The sequence below is a fragment of the Bidens hawaiensis genome, unplaced genomic scaffold (genome assembly GCF_021521415.1).
Source record: "Bidens hawaiensis isolate Kalapana, Puna unplaced genomic scaffold, B.hawaiensis_p1.1 tig00030876_1, whole genome shotgun sequence".
NCBI classification, from domain to species: Eukaryota; Viridiplantae; Streptophyta; class Magnoliopsida; order Asterales; family Asteraceae; genus Bidens; species Bidens hawaiensis.
In genome coordinates this window covers 167,797-195,670 of record NW_027495178.1, presented here as the reverse complement: position 1 = coordinate 195,670, position 27,874 = coordinate 167,797, and the positions used below count along the sequence as shown (strand labels likewise).

The 27,874-nt window shown below is 37.0% G+C and overlaps 6 protein-coding genes and 1 non-coding gene across 7 annotated transcripts; 6 read left to right on the top strand and 1 right to left on the bottom strand.

Moving 5' to 3' along the window:
• Positions 1 to 584: 584 nt before the first annotated feature.
• On the top strand, positions 585 to 2,303 carry LOC143581337 (uncharacterized). The gene is made up of 2 exons (XM_077064157.1): positions 585 to 886; positions 2,045 to 2,303. The coding sequence occupies exons 1-2, from the start codon at positions 585 to 587 to the stop codon at positions 2,301 to 2,303; spliced, it is 561 nt and encodes a 186-aa protein (XP_076920272.1).
• Positions 2,304 to 4,747: 2,444 nt separating this feature from the next.
• Positions 4,748 to 7,034, top strand: LOC143581343 (pentatricopeptide repeat-containing protein At5g08510-like). The gene is made up of 3 exons (XM_077064164.1): positions 4,748 to 5,373; positions 5,892 to 6,349; positions 6,438 to 7,034. Exons 1-3 carry the CDS (start codon positions 4,905 to 4,907, stop codon positions 7,032 to 7,034), a joined length of 1,524 nt encoding a protein of 507 aa, XP_076920279.1. The 5' UTR covers positions 4,748 to 4,904.
• A 28-nt stretch (positions 7,035 to 7,062) lies between these two features.
• LOC143581330 (calcium-transporting ATPase, endoplasmic reticulum-type-like) lies at positions 7,063 to 10,445 on the bottom strand. Its single transcript, XM_077064150.1, has 6 exons — positions 9,167 to 10,445; positions 8,971 to 9,092; positions 8,612 to 8,890; positions 8,159 to 8,542; positions 7,961 to 8,070; positions 7,063 to 7,895 (listed from the first exon to the last, which is right to left on the bottom strand). The coding sequence occupies exons 1-6, from the start codon at positions 10,443 to 10,445 to the stop codon at positions 7,106 to 7,108; spliced, it is 2,964 nt and encodes a 987-aa protein (XP_076920265.1). The 3' UTR covers positions 7,063 to 7,105.
• Positions 10,446 to 14,027: 3,582 nt separating this feature from the next.
• On the top strand, positions 14,028 to 20,469 carry LOC143581329 (serine/arginine-rich splicing factor RS31-like). Its single transcript, XM_077064149.1, has 7 exons — positions 14,028 to 14,161; positions 14,262 to 14,396; positions 16,058 to 16,170; positions 16,246 to 16,475; positions 16,555 to 16,803; positions 16,889 to 17,012; positions 20,378 to 20,469. Exons 2-6 carry the CDS (start codon positions 14,291 to 14,293, stop codon positions 16,917 to 16,919), a joined length of 729 nt encoding a protein of 242 aa, XP_076920264.1. The 5' UTR covers positions 14,028 to 14,161; positions 14,262 to 14,290; the 3' UTR covers positions 16,920 to 17,012; positions 20,378 to 20,469.
• On the top strand, positions 17,945 to 20,285 carry LOC143581336 (uncharacterized). Its single transcript, XM_077064156.1, has one exon. It carries the CDS (start codon positions 18,417 to 18,419, stop codon positions 20,283 to 20,285), a length of 1,869 nt encoding a protein of 622 aa, XP_076920271.1. The 5' UTR covers positions 17,945 to 18,416.
• Positions 20,470 to 21,086: 617 nt separating the features above from the next.
• On the top strand, positions 21,087 to 21,160 carry TRNAV-AAC (transfer RNA valine (anticodon AAC)). Its single transcript has one exon. It is a non-coding gene; the product is annotated as a tRNA-Val (tRNA).
• Positions 21,161 to 23,012: 1,852 nt separating this feature from the next.
• On the top strand, positions 23,013 to 24,976 carry LOC143581327 (protein LEAD-SENSITIVE 1-like). Its single transcript, XM_077064148.1, has 2 exons — positions 23,013 to 23,358; positions 24,160 to 24,976. The coding sequence occupies exons 1-2, from the start codon at positions 23,265 to 23,267 to the stop codon at positions 24,864 to 24,866; spliced, it is 801 nt and encodes a 266-aa protein (XP_076920263.1). The 5' UTR covers positions 23,013 to 23,264; the 3' UTR covers positions 24,867 to 24,976.
• The last annotated feature ends 2,898 nt before the right edge of the window (positions 24,977 to 27,874 follow it).

Below are 27,874 nucleotides of genomic sequence, written 5' to 3'. Positions count from 1 at the left end.
CTAGGCTCCGCTACATGTCTACACATGTTAGAATTTCGTTTTTTCCAATTCATTTTTACATGACCTATCTAACATCCCGTTTGATGCCCAAAACAATGTGTAGTGTGTTATAAACTGGGGCGATATTGGGCAATATGTGGCATGAACACCACCCCTGGGGCGATAAGTTGGGGGGGGGGGGGGGGCGACGGGAATTTGTCGCCGAGTTGTGTAATGATGATGATGACGTGGCAATCAATGATTGGAGGACGGGGTTACATACCGTCCATGTTTTCCACGTGTTAAAAATCGTCTTATTTTGTAGACCTTCCGCTACATGTCTACGCACAGACTAACAGGTTGCGTGTGAAAACATGACGGGTTATGCCAATTACAAAAGGAATCATTCCATTTCTATTTATTTTAAGAATTATTTTGGTCAATGACTGACTCAATTCTCTATTTTGATTTTTGAAGACGTGACGAAGTCCACACGTGACATTAACAATAACATACTCCTCCAGAAAAAAAGAGTAAATAATAAAAATATTTTTAAAAAAATCCATTATCGACTTCCGACCACCGTAACAACAACCATTATCACAATGGAGACTACCATATCAACCTCTATTCCAAACATTCCCAAAATACCCCCCAAACCCCATTACTTCCACCACCTCAAACCACCACTTCTTCACTCCGCCACCGTTGCCGGAAAACCCACCACTTCAATCTCAACCAAACCAACACCCCAATCTCACCACAAACACATCCCACATAATATTCAATATCAATCAATCCCATCTCAATCTCGCCTCCACACCCACCGCACCAACGCCGCCACCGGATACGCGGCAGCACTCGTCGACGCCGCACTGTGCAGTAATTCGCTGGATGCCATTTATAGGTATATTATATTAGACAGACATAATGTTATTATTATTATAATGTTAGAGCTAGGAACTCTTATTAAGAGACAATAACCTCATAGCTATGCGTAGTTAGTCGGGCGGTGGGGTTGGAAATAACGATGAATCGGGATTAATAGATATTAGTCAGCAGGGACGTCTCCGAGAATTTAAATACCTCAGCCGAGCCAAAATAAAAGGGCCCGTTGGCCTTACCGAAAATTTTTTATTCGCTAATCTACATGGATAAAACTTTTATCGACCGATCTATTATAAGCAGAAACCACATTCTGAGCATGTAATTTAAACCATTGCAAATCACCTTATTTTAACACCAAAAAACATATATATGTAATATGTATAAAAAAGTTTGTGCCCCGGCCGATGGTGCGGCTCGCACAACCTCTGAGCCGCCGCTGTTAGTCAGGATTAATTTAATTGGAATTATCTATATGTAATTTTTCAAATATACATATATAAAGCTTTCAATTTTAACCGATTTTGACCAAACAACGTTTAATCGGCGACTGGTCGGTGGGGTACCGACTAGCGATTAATCGGGGATTAATCGGAGCCTAGGCAGGATTTTTACAACCATGCTTCCAAGTGAGCTAGCCCGGGTATACTATTTAAATAAGTGGTGTGCACGATTCGGTTTGGTACTTTGGTTATTAGCCTCAACCAAGTTAACCAATCGGTTTCCGGTTAATCGGTTTGATTTATTCGGTTAATTTTTCGGTTTTCAGTTGGTTTGGTTAATTTTGGTTAATAACCAAAATTAAGCTTAGGCTAAAATTTTTACTTAGAAATACATGAAATGAAGGTATAAAATGAAAATATGAATGGCTTGGTTCGAGGGTACAAAAAATAACTGAAAACCGATTTTCGGTTAATTCGATTACCTGTTAATTTTGGTTCAGTTAACGGTTCGGTTATTGCTCACCCCTTAACGCTCTTTCCTTGTAAAGTCCTAATTACAATTACAACTAGTGTTGTCGAAACCATTAGTCGCTAGTCGGGCGGTAGGGTGGGACTAGCGATTAATCATGGTTTAATCGGGATTAATCGGCGCCTAGTCTGGATTTTTAAAACCCATGATTACAACTGTCGATACAATTTACACTATCCATAACCCGCTTAAAACGTTTTAACTATAGGGACGCGAAAAGGTTGTTGAAGTTGCTGAATTGTAACGAGATGCTGAAGGATTTGATGGAGGATTCATTTGTGGAGGAGAGTGTGAAAGGGAGGGTGATAAAAGAGGTGGTGGAGAAAGGTAAGTTACAACGGCAGGTGGTGGCGATGGTGAAGATGCTGGTGGCGAAGAACAAGTCCGGGATGGTGGTGAAAGTGATGGAGGAGTTTGAAGGGATTTATTGTCAGTTGAATAGTGGTTCCAAATATAGGATGTGTTAATGTTTTAAGAATTGGGATTGTGTTCTGGATTGATAATATGTTGTTATCTGATTAATGTTTTGTTAGGCCTGTTGTTTAAAACTTATTGTTTTAAAAATTAATAAGCAAATTTAAACCATAGTTTGTGTTTTTAATATGTAATAATGATTCTTGTGTAAGTAATGATTCTTGTCACCTGATTAATGTTTCTGGTTTGGCTGGAAACATTAATAAAAGATGCACAAAAGGTGCTGAGTGAAAGAATGTGCACTCAAGGTGTTCAGCGAAATGCTGATGAAAATGATGCCGAGCACGTATGAAATGCCAGCGATGAGATGGTGCCAAATACATTGGCGTACCTAAGAATTTTTTTAGCGGGGTTTGATAAAGGCGCTAAACACTTTAAGAGGGGCGGCTGTTATATTTGCACAAGAATAACTAGAGGTGCACAAATCGGTTTTTTTAAAAAAACCGGTTCGGTTATTAACCGGACCGGTTTTTTTTGGCCCGGAAAAAAACCGGTTCGGTTAATAACCGGACCGGTTAATAACCGGTTTTTGTATGTCGAAACCCTAACCGGTCTAACCGGTTAGGACCGGTTTAGAAACCGGTTAGAACCGGTTAATAACCGGTTAACCGGTTTTTTTTTTAAAATAACCGGTTAATAACCGGTTTTTTTCATAATAACCGGTTTTAAAAAAAACCGGTTTTTCCATTAACCGGTTCGTTAACCGGTTTTGGATCTAAAACTTGTAACCGAAATACGAACCGGCGGTTTGTAAACCGGTCAAACCGGTTTTTAAAAAACCGGTTTTCGTAAAAACCGGTTTCCGGTTTAAACCGGCAAACCGGTTCCCCAACCGGTTTTTTTGACCATCTCTAAGAATAACAATAAAAAAATTTTAGGTGGGCGGTCACCCTCTCTCTATGTAGTAGGTCCGCACCAGTCAAATTGTTGTGACTTAGATTGGTGTACTTGCTAAAATAAATTATAACCTTATAGACATACGAGTATTTGTTTTAGATTTTAAATAACGTCTTTTAAACTCATAAAAAATCATGAAACACAATAAAGTATTTCGTATATAATCTTTATTTTCATGTATCTAGTTTGTCATGTCATTTATAGATTTGTATCTCTTCCAAGAAGGCAAGAACACATAGTACAATACATAGTACAATGCAAAACAATTTCACATATTATCTGAAAATTATCACATGACGTTAGGAATGATATAATTTTATGACGTGCTATTGATGCTAAAACATAATTTAAAAGTTACCTTAATAGATTAAGCAAACTAAACGAATGCAAAGGGATTTTAATGCACCAAATGTGTTGGAATGTAAAAATATTGTTGGAATAAAATAGCTCAAACTGTGTTGCAATCGTATGCCTATGGCCCTATGGTGAACATATAGCTTGGAATGTTAAAAAGCATTGGTCGTTGTAGAATAGGCAAGAATTCAGGGTTCAAAGTACGCGTTTGGTACGAAAGATCTATTGATAATCGGTTTGTTGTCAATGTAGCCCTAATCTCGCATTCCATGTATAACACCTTTATTCAAAATGATTAACGTGTAACTAACACAAACATCGTAAACTATATAACTCCATAAATAATAGCTAAGGAATCCTAACATTTCATACGTATGTAGTTAAAGTACTTCTTGGCACAATACAACGAATAATTGCTAGCTAGCCTATGGACCCAATATGAAATGGGTTGTGCGCATTCATAATAATGATTTACCAATACAATTTATCATACATCAAATATTTTTTGCATGGTCACTTTGAAAAGCTAATCGTATATTTTTTTTCTTTGACTTTATCAATTACTATTTCTTAATACATAAGGACATCGACAACTACGGATTGCATCCAAACGCCCCCCCCCCCCCCCCCCCCGATTATCATTTTGTTTCTCAGTCTTATAACCTAGCATTCTTTCTCCACAAAACCTCACCTGAACACGTCCAGAATTTTGAATTCGTTACACACTCTTCCCTTCATTTAGACGGCCACATGCCATGAAAACCTTCATTCGAGGCGCCTATATCTTAATTTATAATATTTGTAAATCCTACTTAAATATAATTCATTAAATATCAATACCGATCACTTATACATATTTTGTTACTGATATGAATATGATTATGCACAAATTACAATTAGTTAGAACTTTTAGTTATAAAGTTTGGTCTTTTGCTTTAAAGAATAACCAATATATAAAGCCCGACTACCCAGGGTATCCCAATGACAAAAGACGACCTCATACATTCGCGATCGCAGACAACGTTGGATAGTCCAAGCCAGTCATCGCCCAAACATGAGACCATTGCGATCTCCATTGGTCTAGTTTCCTAAAAATATGGAACCTTAATTTAATATTTTAATATCTAATTTATTATTTATCAATAACAAAATTAATAACTATTATTTCTTAATCTATAATCCATGGGCCGTTGCATAGATTTGGGCCAGCTACAACAGCGAGCTTCTCACCGAGTCACATACTCACAGGACTCCGAGTCACTTCAGAAACCTGCTTCACAGACCACCGAGTCAGCCCGAGTCACCTTCATCCTGCAAATTCTCAATCACCAAACCAACCTGTTATGAACCACCTGAAACAAATCCATGCTCACACCCTACGCACCAACATTGACATCACCAAATTCCTAATAACAAAACTACTCGAAATCCCAAACATAACTTATGCACACAAGGTGTTCGACCTTATTCCTCAACCAAGTGTCTTCCTATACAACAAGCTAATTCAAGCCTATTCTTCACATGGCCCATACCACACCTGTTTTTCACTCTACACCCAAATGTGCATCAAAGGTTGTTCTCCTAATCAATACACATTCACCTCGCTTTTCGCGGTTTCCGCCACGCTTAGTTTACCCGTCCACGGCCAAACACTGCACGCGCACATTGTGAAACTCGGGTACGAGTTTGATCTTTACGCGTCGACTGCGTTGGTTGGCATGTATGCGAAATTGGGGTTGTTGGTTTATGCGCTCCGAGTGTTTGATAAAATGATGATCAGAGATGTGCCTACTTGGAACTCGTTGATTGCAGGTAGGGGTGTTTGGTGTTTGAATCGGGCTCGAAAAGTTTGGAATTTGATTTGAATTGTGTTCGAAATTGGACGTTGAAGTCGTTTTTCAAATAAGTACGCATGAAGTAAATAGATTTCGCAGAAAAATAAACTAATTAGCCACATAAAGTTACACATGTAAAATAATTACGCAACTTATAAAATAATCACGCAACCTATATGTAGGACTTTGTACGCTTTGTATGCTAAAGTATCCTTTGTACAATAACATGCCCATGCCTCTATATAACTATATATATTAATTTTATTCATATTTGGGCTACTAGTTCAAATATCCAACCCAAGCCCATTATCCATTTTTTTGGGGGGGGGGGGGGGGGGGGGGGGGGGGGATTTGGATCGAATTTCAAATTGGTCATGAATTTCGAATTCGAATCAACTGAATCTAATTCGAAACCAAGGTCAAAAAAACAAAATTCGAATAATTCGATTAATTTGGAATTTTGATACTCGATTCGTTGAACACCCCTAATTGCAGGGTATGCAAGAAATGGGGACATGGAAGGAGCAGCAAAACTGTTCTATGAAATGCCTGTAAAGAATGTCATTTCGTGGACCGCCATGATATCCGGGTACTCACAGAACGGGAAATACGGGAAATCTCTCAAGTTGTTTTTGGAAATGGAGAAATTGAAACATGTGCAACCAAACGAAGTGACAATAACTAGTGTTCTTCCCGCCTGCGCGAGTCTTGGAGCTTTGGAAGTGGGACAAAGAATTGAAACATATGCACGGGCACGAGGGTACTTCAAAAACTTATTCGTGTGCAATGCGTTGCTTGAAATGTACGCAAAATGTGGTAAGATTGATAAAGCGATGGCTATATTTGAAGAAATTAATGCAAGTAGGAATTTATGCTCTTGGAATACTATGATTATGGGTTTGGCTGTTCATGGCAAATCCAATGAAGCCCTTAAACTTTTCCACCAAATGCTGGTATATATTTATATGAATCATATTTTTATAAAAACAAACATATATTATGTAAATATTGTTTCTTAAATGATTTTTTTTTATGATACAGTCAGAAGGTAAGCCACCGGATGATGTCACATTCGTGGGAGCAATACTTGCATGCTCTCATGGAGGGATGGTGAAAAAAGGTAAAGAAATCTTCAAATTAATGGAAAACAAGTTTTCCATAACTCCGAAACTCGAACACTATGGATGCATGATTGATCTTCTCGGGCGAGCGGGTCAGTTACAAGAAGCCTATAATATCATCCAAACCATGCCAATGAAACCGGACTCGGTAGCTTGGGGAACTCTGCTAGGTGCATGCAGTTTTTATAGTAATGTTGAGTTGGCAGAGATAGCAGCCGAACATCTGTACAAGCTCGAGCCGTGGAATCCAGGTAATTATGTAATTTTATCGAATATATACGCGAATACCGGGAGGTGGGACCGAGTTGCAAAACTAAGAAAGACAATGAAGGGTTCGCAAATCACAAAGGCGGCCGGGTATAGTTTTTTCGAAGAAGGAAGTGAAGTTTTTAAGTTCATTGTAGATGATAAATCACATCCGAGATCGGATGAAATTTATTGGATATTAAATGAGATTTCTTCAAAAATGAAGAAGCCTCATGAAGATGATGGAACAATTTTTGAATGTTTTAGTTAAGCATATTTATTATTTACATTATTTAAACATAGTTACATAAGGTACTAAACATAAACAGTAAACACATAAACTTATGCTATCTTTACTTTCATGGACCTCTTTCGACTCCTTGCAACGGTTTTCAACACTTCATCGATAAGGATTACGGGTGATGAAACCAAGATAACCAAAAGCCACTCGTTTAAACCCAACGGAACGATACCGAACACGTCCGCTAGGAACGGGACATAAAGAATCAGACAGTGGAGGCTGAAGGAAACCACCATGGCAACAAGAAGATACGGGTTCCTCCAAGGTGGCATTGTTAACAAACTGTTGTCTTCCGAGAGGGCGTTTAAGGAATTAAACATCTCGATGGCTACCAATACCGAGAGTGATAAAGTCATTGCTTTGACTTTTCCTGTGGTGAAGTAATCACAAGGGTTTGAGAAACTGATTACTCGGTTGCCACTAACCGAAAATGGTGTCACGGTGAAATCATGCCAATTCGAGCAGTTTCGCCAGTCTCTGAGCTGAGATAGTGAAACGAGTGTGTGCCCGTCTTGTATTAGATCGATACCCATGAATGACGGTTGTGTGTACCATATAACAAACACACCAACAGTTGCAATTCCCACATAAGAACCGATTACCAAGTAACGAAATAGGACCCACGAGTTAATTAGCGGGTCACTGCTTTTACGAGGCGGTTTCTTCATAATATCCACATCAGCAGGGTTGAAACCAAGAGCAGTAGCGGGTGGACCATCGGTGACTAAATTGACCCATAGAAGCTGCACCGGAATCATGCAATCTGGTATCCCGAGCACAGCAGTTAAGAAAATGGATATAACTTCCCCGACATTCGACGATATCATGTACCTAAACATTTGTTACAAAATATTAGTACATAATAACATTAAAGCAAGATGATTATCATTTATTACCTGATAAAAGCTTTCATGTTGTTATAAATCGACCGACCTTCGCCAACAGCCGCAACGATGGTACTAAAGTTGTCATTGGCGAGAACCATGTCAGAAGCTTCCTTAGCAGCCTGGTTAGTCACAAATTATAATCCTTTAAAGGTCAAAAAAAACAAACATGTGTTCAGAATTACAAATTTGTGAAAATATTATTATTACCTCTGTTCCAGTAATCCCCATGGCGATTCCAATATCAGCAAGCTTCAAAGCCGGGGCATCGTTAACACCATCCCCGGTCATTGCAACGACTTCACCCATCTCCTTAAGCATCCTCACTATCTCTTGCTTGTGCCTCGGTTCGGCCCGAGAGAACACCTTCCCCCCAGGTTTTGACAAAATGTCTCGTTGTTGCGAACCCGATAATCCCATAAATTCTTTACTTGTAAAGCTTTTACTTCTTAAATCCTCACCTTCATGAAACAATCCAATCTCCATACAAATTGCTTCAGCCGTCGACTTATAATCTCCCGTTATCACCATAACTTCTATTCCCGCTCCGTGGCATTCTTCAATCGCGAACTTCACTTCTTCACGAGGCGGATCCTGTAAATTCATTAAATTAAATTTCAAATGTTCAGATAAAGGTTATGAGATTATGAAATTATAACTTACTCTTAGACCAACCACCGCAACAAAAACAAGGTCGGTTTCAATCGAACCGTAGCAGGTCGGGTCGGTCAGTTTCTTGTGGCTCGGGTGGTTCTCGCCAGAGTAATCCGAAAGCTCACCAAGGTCATCTTTATAAGCTAAACCCAAACACCTTAGCCCTTTTGAACTCATTTCCACATGTCTTGAAAGCAATAGTTGCCTACATGGTTCGTCTATCGGTACAACAGATCCGTCTGCAAGTTGAAGGTGTGAACTTCGGTCTAGTACACTCTCAACTGCACCCTGATTCATGTCACAAGCATTAATTCTCGAAATGTTAAAATGTCCAAAAGAATTATGGGTCGATTTCCGACCCATTTTACCTTGACAAGCAATCGATTATGTCCACTCGGCTCACGAACAATAACACTCATGGACTTACGAACCCGGTCCAACTCTAACGTGCCAACCCGCTTTGATCTTTTAGTCCACCACTCGCAACACCCTGCAGTCCAATTAAAAATTAAAAAAAAACATTTACAAGTACTAAGAGAGCAAATAACAAAGTTCTGAACTAACCTAACTTAACATTATTGTTATCAATCAAATAGTTTGCCATAATCTGCAACCCGCGGATCTTTTTTCGGGCTTTAATATCAGGGACTCCCATTTTCTCAACCAACACTTTCAAAGCAGCTTCAGTAGGCAAACCCGTAACCTTAAAAACCCGACCGTCACAATAAACACCCGCATCGTTACAAACCGCACATATTTCAGTCACAGCTTGCAAATTAGCATCCATATTGAAACAGTCCCAATCAACAATACCACCATCTTTAGGATCATAAGTCGTCCCGTCCACATGAAACATCCTTAAAGCCGTCGTTTTCCCACCAAACGTTAAAACCTCGGTCACCGACATTTGGTTGGTCGTTAACGTGCCGGTTTTATCAGAACAAATGACGGTCGTGCAGCCTAACGTCTCGACACTAGCGAGTTTCCTCATGATTGCATTCTTTTGCGCCATTTTTCGTGTACCCAAAGCTAAACAAGTTGTGATCACTGCTGGAAGGCCTTCGGGTATTGCAGCTACTGCTAGTGCAACCGCGGTTTTGAAATAAAAAGTGCATTTTTCGAAGGAGAATTGAATATTAGTCGGTAAACCGTTAACCGTCTCCCATTTTAGAAAATACTTGTAGTTGATTACCCAAACTGCAAGACACACGAAACCGATCACCCTCGTTAGATTGTTTCCAAATTCATCAAGCTTTTTCTTCAACGGGGTATCGGATTCTTCCAACGAAGCTTCGTGTATTTGTTTCTGTATCTCCCCGATTTCTGACTCCATCCCCGTGTTAACGACAATGCATATACACCTCCCGTTCACAATCGTGGTCCCACCGAACACCATATTATCTTTCGCTTGTAAATCACAATCCTTAACTAAAACAGGCTGAGTTTGTTTCAAGACAGGAACCGATTCACCCGTTAACGAACATTGTTCAACTCGTAAAGTAGACGTTTTTAAAACCGCAACTCTCATATCAGCCGGGACCTTATCACCTACTCGCAACTCCACGATATCTCCCGGAACAAGATCTCTAGCAGGCAGATCCGGAACCAAATACCCGTCCCTCATAGTTTTACAATACTCACATTGCATTTGGGTTAACGCTTTGAGGGCCTTTTCGGCATTGGTTTCTTGCCAAACGCCCACGAAGGCGTTTAATATCAAGATTAAAATGATCACTACAGGTTCCACATATGCTTCAAATCCTGATTCTTTTGTTTCATTTTGTTCAAAGTATGCAAGAACAAATGAAATGAAGGCTGCAACTAACAGGATTTTGACGAGCATAATTTTTTGATGTACTTACCCACGATTTTAACTCAAATAAGCAATTGTATCATCGTCAAAGATTATGTTGTGTTTTTTCATATATACAGGTTATGGTCAAGATTTGTGACAGAATATTAGAGAGAAATTAGAAGCAATTTAAGGCAGATATGGAGCTTAAATAACCATTTAATTCTTATCCTTCAACAAAGAAGCACGACCTATTCTTATAGGCATGGGATCTCCGCACACCACCTTGAATCTTCACACAACACTTTTCGCCTATACGGTTTGTATAGGCCTATACGAGTCATGTTAGTTTATGTCGGAAGTTGTAGGTTTTTGTTTTTGATGCCTCATATAGCTCTATACGGACTATTAGGCTTATACATGTCGTATAGTCACCTTTTATAATTAAATGTTTCTATACAGTCGTATAGACCATAAACGAGTCGCATAGGTTTTATGTTGTATCAAGCTCTAGACGAGCTATTGAAGACCTATACGGCTCGTATAGACTGCAAAAAGTTATTTTGGTGTTCCCTCAAACGCTTGTTAATCATGTGTGGCCGATACGACTCATACAACGTATAAAGATCACATGCCTGTTATGTTTAGTGGATGGGCTACAAAATAGGGCGATTTGCGCCATGTGGTACCTAGTAAGCAAATTGTAGGTTTTTGTTTTTGGGATGTAATGGTGTTGTAGCCCCATATATATACAACAACACACACACACACACATAATAATAATATACACACACAACACATGCGGGAAATAGTTCGCACCCCCTATCGTCGGGGGAGGGGAGGGGGCGGTGTTTGCACCAAAAGTCGCCCAAAAACTTACTCCTCTACGTTCAGCCTTATAACCTTACAAGAAAGTGATACCTACCCACTACACTAACTCCACTTAGCCACTAAGGGCCCTTAGTAAGGGTGTTTGGTTTAACTTCTCAAATCTGCTTATTTGCTTTCTGATAAGCAAAAACATTTTTGAAAAGCTTCATTGTGAGGCTTTTCAAGATTTTAATTGAAGTTTTACCAAATAGTTTTTACTTTTTAAAAGACAAATAAGTAAATAAGGGGTTTTTAAAAGCTCACCCGGACATCCAACGGAAACATTACATAAGAAATAATATGAATACAATTATCGAAAGAGAGAAAATCAATAATCCCCTATGCATTTGGTCCAATATCAATGCTTTTAGTTTTATATACATCCCACGTGAAACCTTTTGGCCTAACATCGATAAACATATGTTAGCCCATACCCTAATCCATTCTCCTACTCATTCGTGGACTTGTAGTGTACCTCCCACTAGAGGTGAAAAAAAAGGGTAAACTTGTTAGGTATTAAACCGAGTCGGTACGCAGCGGAGACACAAACACACACGCACAAACGAAAGCAATAAATAAGAGACACGAGATTTTACGTGGTTCGGTCAAGGCGACCTACGTCCACGGGCTGCAACTAGGGTATTTTATATTAAGCACGATACAAAAGATTACAATACATGACTAGGTATATATATAGATAACAATTATGTTTAGTAGAGTAGGGACCAAGAAAACTCCAAATGGACCATCCACCAAAATTAAACGGGCCACCCCTTTTATCTTCTAATTGTCAACCAACGAACCCGACCCAAAGGCCTTCACTAATCCTAACAAAACTGACCCAGCCTGAGCTGACAACCCGAAGTGGAATCAAAACGGTCTGAACCGGTTGCACAGTTGGAGGTCATTAGGGTCTAGGAATCAGTAAAGACCAACGACCATCTAATGTGATTGTGAAGTGGGCCTTAGGATGTGTTTTGGACTCGCAACTCGCAAGTCTTTAGACCTTCCATATTGACACCTTATGGAGTGGCTTGTCGACCGTTAATTAAAATATATATATATATATATATATATATATATATATATATATGTTGTCATTTATGATTTAACCCACAACTATATTCACTTTTAGCCATTGTCACACACATACATCTGAGCATAGCATCAAGGCATTCATAATGGAAAACCACACTCAAATCGTCAAAATTCACATGTAACTTTTGGGGTTGGTATGAACAAAGCAATGTATTAGCACATATCCAAATAACTTGTCCCCTTTCCTCTTTTCCCCACCAAATGTGTTGCTCCCTCCGTCACTCACTAATAGTGTAATAGGCGTGCCAATGCTCCAAAATTTAAGATGTGTTTCGGTAATGAGTTTTATAGCTGATCATCAAAGCATATCTCAATATCTCATACATGTTTTAATAATATCATTCGATTATCTTTAATCGTTAGGTGTAGATCATCCATTGGACTAAAGTCCATATTATCAATGTTTTAAGACCCGGCCCAGACATTGACCCGGACGCCTTACTTGGTCACAGGTCGGACCGGCCCGGGAGGTCGGACCGGACGTTGACCCGGATGACGTCATAAATAATATATATATATATATATTATATAAAAATAATATGAAGATTTCCTTTTTTTGGGGTTAATTTATATTTGCTTACCACTTTATCCAGATTTTGTATTCTGTAATTGATTTTAAGTTGGAAGATTGGAAAAAGCATTAAAAGGTTAAAAGGTTAACGTTTATATGATGCTTCACTGCCTCATTTGATTTCATTTCATTTCATACATTTCACATTCAATGTGCTTATTAAATATATATTATTTGTTTTTCATTCACATAGACGTCAATTAAATCTGGTCGGATGGCTTGTGAGTTTTCCTATAAGCATACACATCTAGGTCGGTGCCTGGGTTCGACTCTCAGCTAGTACATCTCAACTTTTATTTAAAGTTTTACCGGTTCAACCGGGGATTCACCGGGTCCGGTCCGACCGGCGCCCGCAAAAACCTGCCGGGTTATTAAAAAACGTGTCAAATACCATGACCCGGACCGGTATTAGCACCGGGTCCCGGTTGGACCGGTCCGACCGGCCGGGCCGGGTTTCAAAACATTGCATATTATAATCTTATGTGATTCAAAATTACCCGTTGAGTTTCTCATTTTCTGTAACCTAATCACATTAAGGGGCTGTTTGGTAGGTTTTTTTTTTTTTTTTTTTTTTGTTAAGCGACTAATTCTGAATCAGTCAGAGGTGGAATATCTTTGGTTCACTAAAAAAACACCTCTTAATGGTTCATGGAGTCTCTTAATGAAGTAAGTTTCGTTTAAGAAACATGTTGAATGATTGAGAGGTTACCTCTTAATCGGTCCGACCAAGCAACCACTTAATGATTCGGCACAAAATTGCCAAGTAGTTCCAATAAATGACTTTGGGCAAAAATACCCGGTACCTACTTGACCCACGGGTACGAACCAGCTTTCGGTTCTTTAGAAAAACCGTATCCGAACCCAACCTAAACTAGTTGAACTTGTTTCACCTCTTCCCAGTCAAAACCCAAACCCGACCCGACCCAGCCAAAACTCAGTTAAATACCTGATCATACCTGAAACTGGTTCCTACTTGTTTTAGTTCTTAACTTTTATTGACTATATTCGAAACTGATTCACGAAAGTACCCGATCTGCCAACCTCTGTGAAAAATTGAAAACGTTATACAACTATAACTAAAACTGCCAATCATAGGTATCCGGCCCATCCCAGGCCCATTATACCAACGGACAAGATAAACGCACCCATTCCGTCTATAAATTCCCCCAAATTCATTCATTCATTCAGCCGGTCTAGGTTTTCCACTCGTCAATTGAAGCTTTCAAAGGTAAATTAAATCATTAATAACCATTAAATCCTTCATCTGTTCTATCACGTTCATCAATCACTAATTACGCGTGTACGTATATCATCAATATTCCGTACAGGTGCATCAATACGTGTTGGTGTGAAGAAGATGAAGCCGGTTTTCTGTGGCAATTTTGAGTACGAGACGAGACAATCCGATCTGGAGAGATTGTTTGGTAGATATGGAAAAGTTGAACGCGTTGATATGAAATCTGGTATGTTTCAATTCAGATAGTTATTATTATTATTATTATCTAGGGTTTGTTCGTTACAAATTTACATTTATAAGGTTTGTTTACGTGTTTAGTTGTTTATGAACTTGTGGATTGTTATGGTTATTGGAATATTAAGTTAATTGAGCTTTGCTTTGAATGTTGTTGTTAGGTTAGTATCTCGTGTATTGCACGGGTTGAGTAAAGTATGATAGAATCTTTCGACATATATTTGAAAATGATCTTTGGTGTGACAGTTATTAATTCTGTTAAGTTAATTTTTAAAACATATTATCGGTCATAAAAACAATTACTCTTATTATTCTTATAATTTTTTTTTGTTTTAGTATTTTAGTAAACAAATTTTTTGAATATAGTGATATTTGGAGAGTTAGTAACCAAAAAAAATATTTAGAAAATTCTTACTAAAAATGTAAATTTTTACTCCCTCCGTCCCATTAAAAGTGTCGTGTCAGCATTTCCTTTTTTATCTGTCTAATTACAAATGTCCACTTTCAAAATTTTTATTAGTCAATTTCCAAGTTTACCCTTAAACACACACAACTAACATTAATAAACAATATTTATTGACCCAATTTCCAAGGGCATTATTGTCATTTGGTAAGAAAAAAATAATAATTTAATCTACCTTTAACTTTGTTTTTTTCAAACTAAGACACTTTGACCGGGACGGAGGGACTATCAATTATGTTGGTGTCTACTCGACAATGATTTGCATTTCATTGATTAGAATTGAATGCAGGTTTCATTAGGAGATTGTAAATAAATTCTGAAATTCTTTAGCAAAAATGAAACATTTGACATGACTCATCAATTAATATTTAACGAAAATGAATTTTGAAATTTTAATTTATCTTTGGATACATATTTATATTTGATAAGGGGACTAGAAAGTTTTAAAAAGAAAGGTTGAGAATGGATGTGGTAAAATCCTACATGGATTACATCTTACAATCTTATTAAGTTTGTTGTCTTTTATAATTGTGTTTTAAACCATTCTAGTCAGAATAAGGGATTAGGTGATTGTTTTTAATGTAATACATGACTTAAATGGTCCAGTTAAGCTGTAAATCAGACCGTAATCTACTGTGAAAACATTAAATCATTAAAATTGATGGTGACTAGTGTCAATAATTGGGGACATGAACACTTGTGGGCAATGGTGGGAACCTCGAGAAAGCCTCGGTTTTTAAGTGTTTGTTTTGACGCAGGAACAATCATGGCTCTCCAACATCTGTGCATAATATTCAATCCTTCTACTCACAGATGGAATTCAATCCTTCTACATTTAATTCACTCATTCACTTACATCATTGCATGCAATTTAAAAGGAATTTCATGGTGGGATCTACATCATATCATGCCTTCTAAGACTTGTTCTAAAGGGTTCATGTTCTATCCTGCCATGTCTTCCGTTTCTGAACACATGATGAAGCATTCTTAGCATCCGAGACATGGATTTAGTCTTATATTGTTACATCATCTTTACTTGATCTTGCAAGGCCTTTCTACAATCTACCTTCTTATGTTCCTCAGCTGTTCTCGTATTGACAGAAGCCTTGTTGAGATGCATTCTGCTTGTAATATTAAAAACAATTGTTTGATTATTCTTTTTCAATTGCTTACTGTTTTGGTTCTTGTAGGATATGCTTTTGTTTACTTTGAGGATGAACGTGATGCTGAAGATGCAATTCATGCTCTTGATAATTCTCCGTTTGGATACGATAAACGCAGGCTGTCTGTGGAATGGGCTCGGGTATGCATTACCGTTTCTTGTCTTATGATATTAGCATTATGCAAAAAATATTGACATGGAAATGATATGTGACAGGGTGAGCGTGGTCGACATCGTGACGGTTCGAAGTCAATGGCGAACCAGAGACCAACTAAAACACTGTTTATTATAAACTTTGATCCGGTTCACACGAGGGTTCGTGACATTGAGAAGCACTTTGAGCCTTATGGAAAAGTTCTTCATGTTCGCATCAGGCGCAACTTTGCATTTGTGCAGTTTGAAACACAAGAAGAGGCCACAAAAGCTCTTGAGGCGACACACATGACGTTCGTTTCTTATCTTTCAATTTGTTTTGTTTTAAATAAATTATGAAAGATGATTTTATGCGTGTATTGTTTTTTGCAGTAAAATACTGGACAGGGTGGTATCAGTGGAGTATGCCCTAAGGGATGATAGTGAGAGGGGGCCTCGCTCAGCCAGTCCTAGAAGAGATTATGGTCGGCGTGGTGACAGTCCTTACAGGTCACCAAGTCCTTACAGGAGAGGTAGACCGAGCCCTGATTATGGGCGCGCTCGTAGCCCTGTTTATGATAGGTACAGCGGGCCATCGTATGACAGCAGACCAAAGAGCCCGGTTTATGGGAGATACCGAAGGTAATATTTTGTTGACCTTTATTTGTGTTCAGAATAGAGGTAGGAACAACTGTATGCTTAACCTTTTTTTGTTTTTTTTTTACAGCCGGTCGCCTGTTAGAAGGTCGAGGACTTGAGATGGTGGCTATTAGTTTTATGGCTGGTGACTTTATAATTTGAGTATTTGATTTTCTGTTAGTCTGCAGTAGTTTTATGTCTTACTATGTAAGGTTTACGGAACTGTTTTGAGTAGGTTATGACGTTATGTGAACTTTGTAGTGGTATATTGTGAAACTTTATTGAGTTGGTTTATTGCGAGACTTGATTCTCTTATCACTTAACCTCCAATTCAAATTCAAGTTTTATCTCAAATCTCGCATTTGCGTTTTAGTCACTCGGTAACCTTAAATCCACTCGGTCCAACCTGCACTTCTGTTTATTCTTCAAAGTAAATGCGATCGAAAGAAAAATGGTGTGTACTTGTTGGTTCCATTATGCAATGGTGTTTTATGGGTTTTGAGTAGACATTATGGGTTATGTAACTTTTGTTTCTTCATCTATTTACTACCGGAATCTACTTGTCACTACACACAAATACGTATTATCGGTATGATATGATTAACAACTTCTCTTATTTGTTCTATCTAATCGATTTCATAACGCGGTTCATGTTTCAGTTTAACAATAATTTTTGTTATAGGGGTGTTATGAAACTGAAAAGGCTGACTTGAAGCCGGGGAAAAACACCATAGAAACCAAACCAAATTAGATAACGACAGTTTGGTTTGTGTTTTGTTAAAAGCCGAAAAACACGAACCCAACAGAAAAACTAATTTGTTGAATTACTTTGTCATTGAATCGTTTGTGTTTTATAAACTTGGATATTTGTTTTATTGTTAGTGTCAATAGGTTAATGTTTTCTTGATTTTGATGAGATTAAATCCTTTAAATGTTAACATATTTTATAAACTCTTAATATCTAGGTCAAAATGTACAATATTATTATGTTCACTATCAATTTTATTAAAAAGTATTCGACCCAATTCCAAAATATCACCGGCTAAATTTCTTTGGCCCGAAAATTACTAGCTTGATTAGTAAAACTGAAAGACTGGAAAAATTGAAACCGAATAGAACCCGAAAACCCAAAACCAGAAAAACCGAAACCGAGCGGTTTTGAAAAACAAAACCGAAACTTTGGTTTTCAGTTCGGTTTAGTCCAAAATCGCACCGAACCGTACATCGCACACCCCTAATTTTAGTTTTTGTTATGTTTAAAGGGGAAGTGATTTTGAAGCAATTTGTGCTTCAAGGATTAATTTATGCTTTTAAAAGAAAAGTATCACCAAGCAATTTGTGCTTCAAGGTTCATTTCATGACTTTATGCTTTAACTTTGTTTATTCTCACGACATTCTTTCCTCGAGTTGCAAGTAACACACTTAGATGGAAAAAAAACAAGAGTATAGATTTAAGATTTTAAACACGAAGTTAAAGATATCCACTTCATTTCACATATTTCCGATAAGAGTAGTAAGACTCTTTTTAAACAAAATATAAATAACTATGGTTCAGATATTTGAACACGAGCATCCATTGAAGCTCATTGATCTAGAAGAAAAACTAGAAGAATCTGATGATGAAGAGGAAGACGAGGAGAAGGATATTGTTACACAAGAGATTTTATTCACTTGTATGCGGTGTGGAGAAGAAATCCTTGAGTACCATAGGTACTACTATAAATGTATTATGGATGATTCATGTGTTTACCATCTTCATAAAAGTTGTGGGGACTGGGGAGCGCCCAACAACGTTAGAATACTCATCACACCCACATCCTCTTACCCTCCGTAAACCTGATTTCCGTTGGTTTTGCTCTTATTGTCAAACATATCACGAGAGTGCTAAAGTGTGTTATAGGTGTCCATCTAATATTTGTGGTTTCAACATTTGTATGAAAAGTGCTGTGGGATTGGACATAAGGCGGATCTATCACCCGAGCCACCGTCACCCACTAGTGTCTCCCCTCTCCACACCCATTTTATGTAAGTGTAAAGCTTGTGGGATTGAACATAAAGGGGTCTTCTTTCTATGTACCATGTGTGCCGACTTCGCGATACACACTGATTGCATTAAGCTACCAAAAAGTTTGTTAATTCAAACTACAAATGACAATTTTCACCATACCCATCCACTCACCCTTTCTTATTCCTTCCCTATGGAGGATCAAATTACTAAATACTACCCAAGTTGTAGAGTATGCGGTGCTAATTTAAGTTACTCCGAGGAACTTTGGATATACAAATGCGAGAAATGCATTTACTATATCCATGTGCGTTGTGCAAAATCAAAACAAAAGCCATTAGTGTTCATAAAAAACTTTGTAGACGCCGACTATCCTCATCTTCTCCATTTACCATTTCCTGATGAAACTTACAGCATATCCAGGCATCTATTCTCCAAGGAAACTAGGACCCCAACTGATGAGGTAAGCATCACTCATCAACATGATCTTGTTTTAGTTGATACAGAATACATTGATCGTTTAGGAGGACCAACCTCCCCAAAAATCAATCCGTTGATAATGTGTCACAACCCAATGAAAAAAATACAACTGTTATGCAATGGATGCTTGAGACCAATCACGGAGATGCCGTTTTACAAGTGTGGGGCAAATGAAGATGAGAGTTGCAACTTTGTTATTCATGAGTGGTGTACACGACAGCCAACAAAAGTCGACAACCACCCATTCCACCCACAGCATACCCTTGTTCTAATGCTGAACATCCCACATGCGTTTTTCAATATATTTAAAGGTGATGTTTGTGACTTAGATTGCAACGGGTATGCATATGGTTGCCCCAAATGTGAATACTATGTTGATGTAAGTTGTTCATTTATACCAGAAAAAATCACACATAAATCTCATCCAAACCATCTCCTTTCAATAGTTGAGAAAGACCGTGCAGGATCTGTGATATGCCTTATATGTCATCGGAGATATTATTTGAAACAAGAACATGGTTTCAGTTGCAACATTTGTGATGTATATATGCATCTAAATTGTGCTATGATGTTGCCTGAGACAATTTGGCACCCTTATGACAAACATCCCATGCACTTGAGTTACCTTCCAATTGAAAACCACAAGAGTGAATACTTTTGTGAAATTTGTGAGTACAATTTAAATCCTCATAATGGCTTCTATCATTGTGTTGAGTGTGCTCAATCTGTGCATTCCGCGTGTGCTCCTTTAATACTTTGTTGTGAAACAGAAACCTATTCCTTACGTTGGGACCCTGTGTATATGTTTATAAATGTGAAGTTTGGGGGCACTCATAAGATTGATAGTCACGCACATCTTCTCACATTTGCTCAAGGTATTGAAAGTGATGGCCAATGCAATATATGTGGTAGGCGACTTCAGCTCAGGATGATATTTAAGTGTGCCGAGTGTGAGTTTGCAATTCATTATAATTGTTGTAAGGACTTAAGCAGTTCATGACGTTTGTTTGAGGGGTCGTGACTTGATATTTGGAGGATTTGTTTTCCTGTTATTCTGCAGAAGTTTTAACTTTTTAAGGCGTACCATGTAAGGTTTATGGAACTGTTTGGGTCGGTTAAGTGTCTGAATTGTGTAATGGTATATTGTTGAACTTTATCGAGTTGGTGGTTGAAACATGCATCTGTTTATTGTGTTTTTATTCCAAGAATTAATCTGTTTGATTTTTATATTTTTTTTTGAATTAATATCATACTTATATTTTCACTTGAGGAATGCTAAAAAGTTTTAAATGCTGATGGGGTAAACTAGCTAACCAATTTAATTCTGCCATGTTAAAAATGCATTGAGGAAGACTGGCTTACCGAGTGAACTTATTTTGATATTTTATGCTAAAACGACCTATTTCCCTCAACCCGAACCAAGATGTTACCTATTTTTAAAGCAGCCTGTTTTGACCTTAAATCAATTTGCCTCAAACCAGCCCGGTTTGATAGTCTTATTTTCTGGCAAGCATTCTTTAATTGAAACATGTAGGATAGAACATCATTCTAAGCATATATACATGTTCAATCAATCTAGGCTTCAAAATGATGGATAAAGTCGTTTTTGTCGAATATCCTTAAGACTTGAGTTTTTACCATATATATATATATGTTTAAATGAAAGACTGAACATGATTTAATTAGTTAATCCATTAATTTAATAAATAACTAGTCTTAACTCTAAACCACTTTTATCGTACGGTAATATGTTTGGAGATGAGTTGTGTTAGAATAAGAATATGAAAATTTCAAACGAAATGGTTTCGTGGTGTAGTTGGTTATCACGTCAGTCTAACACACTGAAGGTCTCCGGTTCGAACCCGGGCGAAGCCAAAATGTTTTTTTGTTTTTTTACTTCATTTTCTTTCTTTTTGCACCAGTATTCAATCATACAATATGGATGGTGTTTTATGTTAAAAAGGCCCAACAAACAAACAATATGGAAGATTTATTGTTATTGTAATAATATTGTTTGTATTATTCACTTGACATGTACAAAAACGACAGGAGTTATAACTTACAACACAATCCGTTTTAACTACTTACACGACTTAATCATCCTTCACCTATAGTAAAGTCTAGCGTGTAGTTAAGATGCTTTTTATGACAAAATTAAAAGCCAACCCATGTTTGATCTTCATCACTATCATGAAAACTTGATATATGGATAATTATTTTGCAGAGAAGAACCTTTCACCGGAAATCTGGATGAAATGAAAGCATTCTGAAAGCATTGAATTGAAATGTACCATATTACTAGGTAGATGTCGTTCCAAAATCTCTTTAACATAAGAGGTGTGTATGACTCAAGTTATTAGATAAAATCAAACCTATAACGATAATTGATTATAACCGATCTGGTTGCGGTTATATTGGTTAAGCACCGAATTCAGACGATACTGAAATTATGGTAATCTCAACCAATAAATCCAATTATACTTTAATAGAAAAAAATTTTGGCAATCATTTTAATAAACAGGAGCAAATACATATAATTCTTAACATGAAAACAGTGAGAACGAATTTGTTTTTATTATTAGGTTTATTTTTATAGGTGTTTGCTGTTATATTTTGTTCATATTTGCTATTTTTCGAGTATGAGACGTTATAAGTATTTGCTGATTTATATTTTATTGTTATTATTAATTTTTTTCTTTTGCTGTTATAAGTATTTGTTGGTATATGCTGTTATTATTTTGTTTTTGATTTTGATTCTTTTATTGCAATTTTTAGGTTTTTTTCTTTGTTATTACAAATCATTATTTATGTATATTAGTATTGTAGTTGTTATTGTTTCTTACGTTCTCATTTTATTATAAATTGGTATTATTTCCTACGTTCTCATGTTAAAATTAAAATGTACATGAGCCTTCCCCGTCATTCTAATATATAAAATGATAAAAATAACTAATATGCTAACTGCAAATTATTAACAAATTTCTTTTTAAATGTGAATTAAAAATATGTTGAGAACTGCAAGAATCGCATGATATACTTATACATGGTGTTTAAATATAATACGTAAGATAGTTAAATAATCACTACATTTCACTCATTACCTTGATCCCAATCCATATAAAGGTAAAAAAACATAAAGTTACTATGATGTAGTCATGGAGTTATGAAAGCAATGAAATGACTTTAAACACTTTATGATAATAAAGACACCAAGTTAAACTAAAGACTTCAAAACAATAATCTTGTAAATTTAAACTTGATCAACGAACTCAAGATAAACGTTCACCAAACCCTAATTTTACCGTAGATCCTAACCACCTAAAAATTATGATAACTTTTAAAAATAGAAAAGATAAACCAAAATAATTAAATTCAAATCTTTAAATATCTTTAATCTGAATCCCACTTGATCACATTCCAAAACGGATTCAACTCCGGGATTGTCATCCGCATAAGTTACAATATTATTATTACGTTATTAATTTATTATTAGGCTATTTATTTTTATATAACTGCAATCAAGTTATAAAATTTGATAACTAGAAGCCAATGAGCTAGTGATTGAGTGATAAGGGAGAGAGTTGATGTTTAATATGAATCAAGTTAGATTTTTGCTCCCAAAATTTAGTTTCAGAGACAACATGATGATGATGAGAGACTAGACGAGTAACGCGTTTTATCTCACCGCACTATCGTGTTTTTGGGCGAGTGTTCACGAGCGTTGGCTTCAGGTGAATGCTTTTTCCGGATCCAAAGACGAGTGTATCCCAATGTGATAAATTTAGTCAGTAGCCCATTTGTAGGATTCATTGACCGTTAATAAAAACGTTATCAAACTACGATTTGTCAATCTATTCCGTTTTTCTCTCCGGACTTGTCAATTCCAGTCCCTGTAAATAAGGATTTGACAATTTCAGTCCCTGCATTTGTTTCTAAAACCCATCTGCTACGTTACGTTAATCAAACACTGAGAATAGATATGGGGTTACTTTCAAACAGAGTTAACAGAAGTGAGATTAAAGCAGGCGATCATATCTATACTTACAGAGCTGTCTTTGCTTACTCTCATCATGGTATCAAACCCATCTCTTTCTTCTTTATTATTATTATTATTATTATTATTATTATTCACACAATAATAGAATGTAGGGTTTGTTATCATGTTTAATTGCAAATTGGTACTTTAATTTTCAAAACCCTAAAAAGAATCAAGAACCCTAGAAATCAAATCTTTAAACTTGTGTGTTTGGTTTCAATTTCTTGCAAGTATTGCATTCTGCAATTACTGATATAAATGCTAGATTCAAAACACCGGTTTTAGTTCATCGTTTCAAGATTTTCGGTATGTTTCCACCAGGTGTTCGATGAAATGCCCGAGAGACTTCCGGTTTGGGAATTTGGATGTAGAATTGAATTTTGTGTTTTGTTACTAAGTTTTTGCAATGAGATTGTTTGAGAACTCGAGAAAATTCCAATTAACAATACTTTTTTTAATATATTTTTTCGTATGTATTATATGCAATTATGCAAGTTACATCTACAAATATTTAAGAAAAATGTGTGGATCGACTATAAAAATAGGTGTAGCGAGTGTTTACATATTCGTTACACCTATGTAAAACTATATAGTCGATCCACGTATTTCTTTTACATTCGTAGATGTAATTTGCGAATATTACATATGAAAAGAAGTTAAAAATCTTATTGTTAAATGGAGTTCTCTCGAGTTCTCAGAAGTCACAACTCAAAGAAGTTTCCGAAGCATCCATCCCTATTTTTAGTATTATGCTATTCACGAGCTTCAAGATTCAACATTTTGACATTAAAAGTTTATATATGCCTCTTTGTTTCAAACGGTAATTTCATGTATGCAGGTATCTTTGTTGGAGGTAATAAAGTGGTTCATTTTACCCGTGACAGCGTGACGAGTTCGGACACAAACGGACCGTCCAGTTCTGATGATGAAATGTCTAATCTACCCTCTTCATGTTCAACATATCCGGACTGTGGTTTTAGACAACCGAAAAGTGGAGTTGTCTTGTCCTGCTTAGATTGTTTTCTGAGAAACGGGGCTCTCTACTGCTTCACATACGGTGTGACTCCAACCGTCTTCCTTGCCAAAGTACGAGGTGGCACGTGCACCACCGCCACATCAGACGGTCCCAACACAGTCGTCCATCGAGCCATGTATTTGCTTCGTAACGGTTTTGGAAATTATGATGTGTTGGGGAATAACTGTGAGGATTTTGCTTTGTATTGCAAAACCGGGATGTTGATGGTTGAGAAGTTAGGGCTTGGAAGAAGTGGACAGGCTTCTTCTCTGATTGGTGCACCGCTGGCGGCTCTTCTTGCATCCCCTTTGAAACTCTTGATCCCGAGCCCGGTGGGTGTTGCTACAGTGACAGCTGGCATGTATTGCATGAGCAGGTATGCTACTGATATTGGAGTCAGAACGGATGTTGTCAAAGTAGCAGTGGAAGATTTGGCTGTGAATCTTGGTTGGATGGATGGTCTGCAAGAAGCTTTTCAAGAAAATGAAGCTTCGAGTTCAAATAATAATCAAGTAATTAATCTTGATTAACCAAACATTATATATGAGTTTCTAAGAATTTAAGCTTTTGATTCTTTGTTGATACTGAAAACAAGATGTGATGATTCATCAGTCATTCAAGATGATTATTTTTGCTTAAAGTGTACATAATTTAACGGTTTTGCCCAAATGGAAGCAGGATATCGATCAAACTCTTAAAGGTTGCATGATCTAGATCAAGCTTAAATGGTTGCATGATATTAACTCAAATTTTGGAGGTTCTTATTTCTTGTAATGGACTACTTCAAATTCTGTATCGAGTATCAACTATGATGATTGATGGCATTATTGCTATTTTATTGGCACTGCTTGAGTCTTATTTTCATCAATGTCATTTTCAGCTAAAACTGTATTCTACTGATTCTGTAAGACAGTTGAGTTTAAGGTTAGTGTCATTTAAGTCTGGTCATATACCAATCAACACCACCACCGTCGCTAACAACCACCCACACCTCTAGGTATCTCTCCATTGGTCAAACACGCTAACACGTGTCTTATCTTAGTCATCGTTCTAACCATGCACCTCCTGGTTAGAACCTCCATGATGGCAACATGAGTAGTAGCAGTGGAGTTGATTTCATGTATACACGGCACGGCTTCTTTGATTAGTTACTATGGATGAACAATTTTCTTAGTCCAGTAACTCCATGATCATGATCACATTATGTTCTCTGCATTTAGTATTTTCCATTTTTCCTTATCGCTTGCGTTGTTATGTGAAGTTTGTTAACGTTAATACTAGTATAAAAATATTAGCTCATTAGTTCTTGTTCTTATCTTGTGTTCTCGAAAGACTTGTTATCCCTGACTGGCTTTGCTTTATCATTTGAGTGATTTACCATCTTGAACCGGTCTATTACACACGTGCGCACACACACTCCTCCGGGCAAACATTATATGGAGAGGAAGATGGGTGACCGGTTAAAATGGGAACATGGCATGGGGGTGATGGTTAATGTTTGTGATCCTTGAGGTCTCATGTTTGAAACCTGACTGAAAAGGGTTTTCATACAATGGTGGTTTCCTTCTTGATAGTATTCAAGTGTGAGTCAGGCCAGTGGACGGTTAACATCCCATCTTAGGAAGGCTTACTTGGACATTGGCAACAAGAATAATAGCAATGAAATTGATTTCATGCATACACATGGCTTCCTTGATTAGTTTCTCCTCCTCCTCCTCCTCCCCTGTATGCATGATGCATGGATGGATGGATGCATGCATGTATGTATGTAGTATTTGACAAGATGTCATGCATGTATGTATGTATGTATTTGACAAGATGTTTAATGTGATTTAATGCGATTTAATCGAGCCTTACACTCGATTAGACGTTATCGTTCAAATTAACGCGCATACGCAAAAGATTTTATTTAATTGGCAAGATGTTCATTTATGATAAAACCAAAACAATGTAAACCAGAGTTTTTGACATGATGAACCGTTGTAAATGTTAGATATTAACAATGGTGCTATCAAAAGATCTGTACATATTTGTTTGATAGGCCGTCTAACTTTTGAACTTTGACCCATATGAAAATGGGTTGAGACGGAACGTATCAATGGTTAGAGAGTTCGTATAACCTTCTGCTTTGGCTCGTTAATGCTACAAATCATTTTTGACATCTTTCCGATATTCACTTAAGTTTCTAAGACCTTATACATTCTTGAACCACTTATGTTACTCATGTTACTAATTTATACTATGGTTCGATCGATAAATGCTTGGATACTCGCGTAAATGTAACGAACAAACTTAAAACGAGTCTAGAACTTGTTTACCTTACTTCCAAGCTATAACATACAACCAAGTAATGACTTTGTAATACTTCTAACACTATGGAGATACTTGATTAGAACTTTTATATGGCCATAACACCTTTGCTTTGCTTGTATTTACCTTAATGTAGGGACGTGTTGGGGGATAATATGAGTATCTCTATAGAACCTCCTTATGGTACAACATCATCTTGATGAAGAACAAAGCTTTCTTCATGTTGAAGCACGCCAAAAAAAGCCAAAAACACTTGGTTTTCTCTTGATTTTGGGTATAATATGGATTGGGAATGATCAAAGGTATTATAAGATAGTTTGGGATGAAGAAATACGTTCATAGGACTTTCTTTTATATGCCAAGGGTTATAAAATGTCGCCTGCCACGTTAACATCATGATGTAAAAAATGGTAGTGTTGATTTTGCGTTGAGACGGACTGTCTCATCTTGTAATGGGGTGCCACATTGAGACGAGCCTTCTCATATTTGATACGGCCCGTCTAATCGGTCAAAACCACCATTCAGCTTTTAAACCTTGACATGGGCCTCCTAAAGTGGTTATACGGTCCGTCTAACCAATTTTTGGGCTATTTTCATTCTTAGCCCTTAAGTTAAATTTTGGGTTAATTACCATTTGGTCCCTTGACTTATAAAGTATCAAAATGAAGGTCTGAACGTTATCTTTACGCATGTGTATGCCTTCTTTTTGTTCGGGATATTATACCTTGGTCCCTTTAACTATTAAAGGTTGGCAAATTTGACACGAAGTATTTTGGATGTTACATCTATAAAAGCATTAAATGCCAAAAGTTTCTCTGCTTTGATAAGTTCCCCTACCATGCAATTTTAATGCTTTTGTCATATTCTGTGTAAGCTTGTTGCCACCAAAGACATATCCCAGAATTCACATGAACACAATACAAAGCTTATGCTCCATTCGAATAGTTTTGGTTACATCATTTTACACATAAAATAAAGTATAGGAACACGTCACATGAAAACAATACAAAGCAATACATTTAATTGAATAAAGAGACATAGCCAAGCATATGAAGAGAAGTCACAAACTTCATGAGTGGTTGACTTTCTTCCAACTCTCATAATCGACTAAAAACTCGCACTTAGAACACTTGAATATCATCCTGGAATAAAGTTGCATCTTACCATATAAATGGTAATGAACATCAGCTGCATTCTGTTCAGCAAATGTGAGAGGATGTGGGTGAGT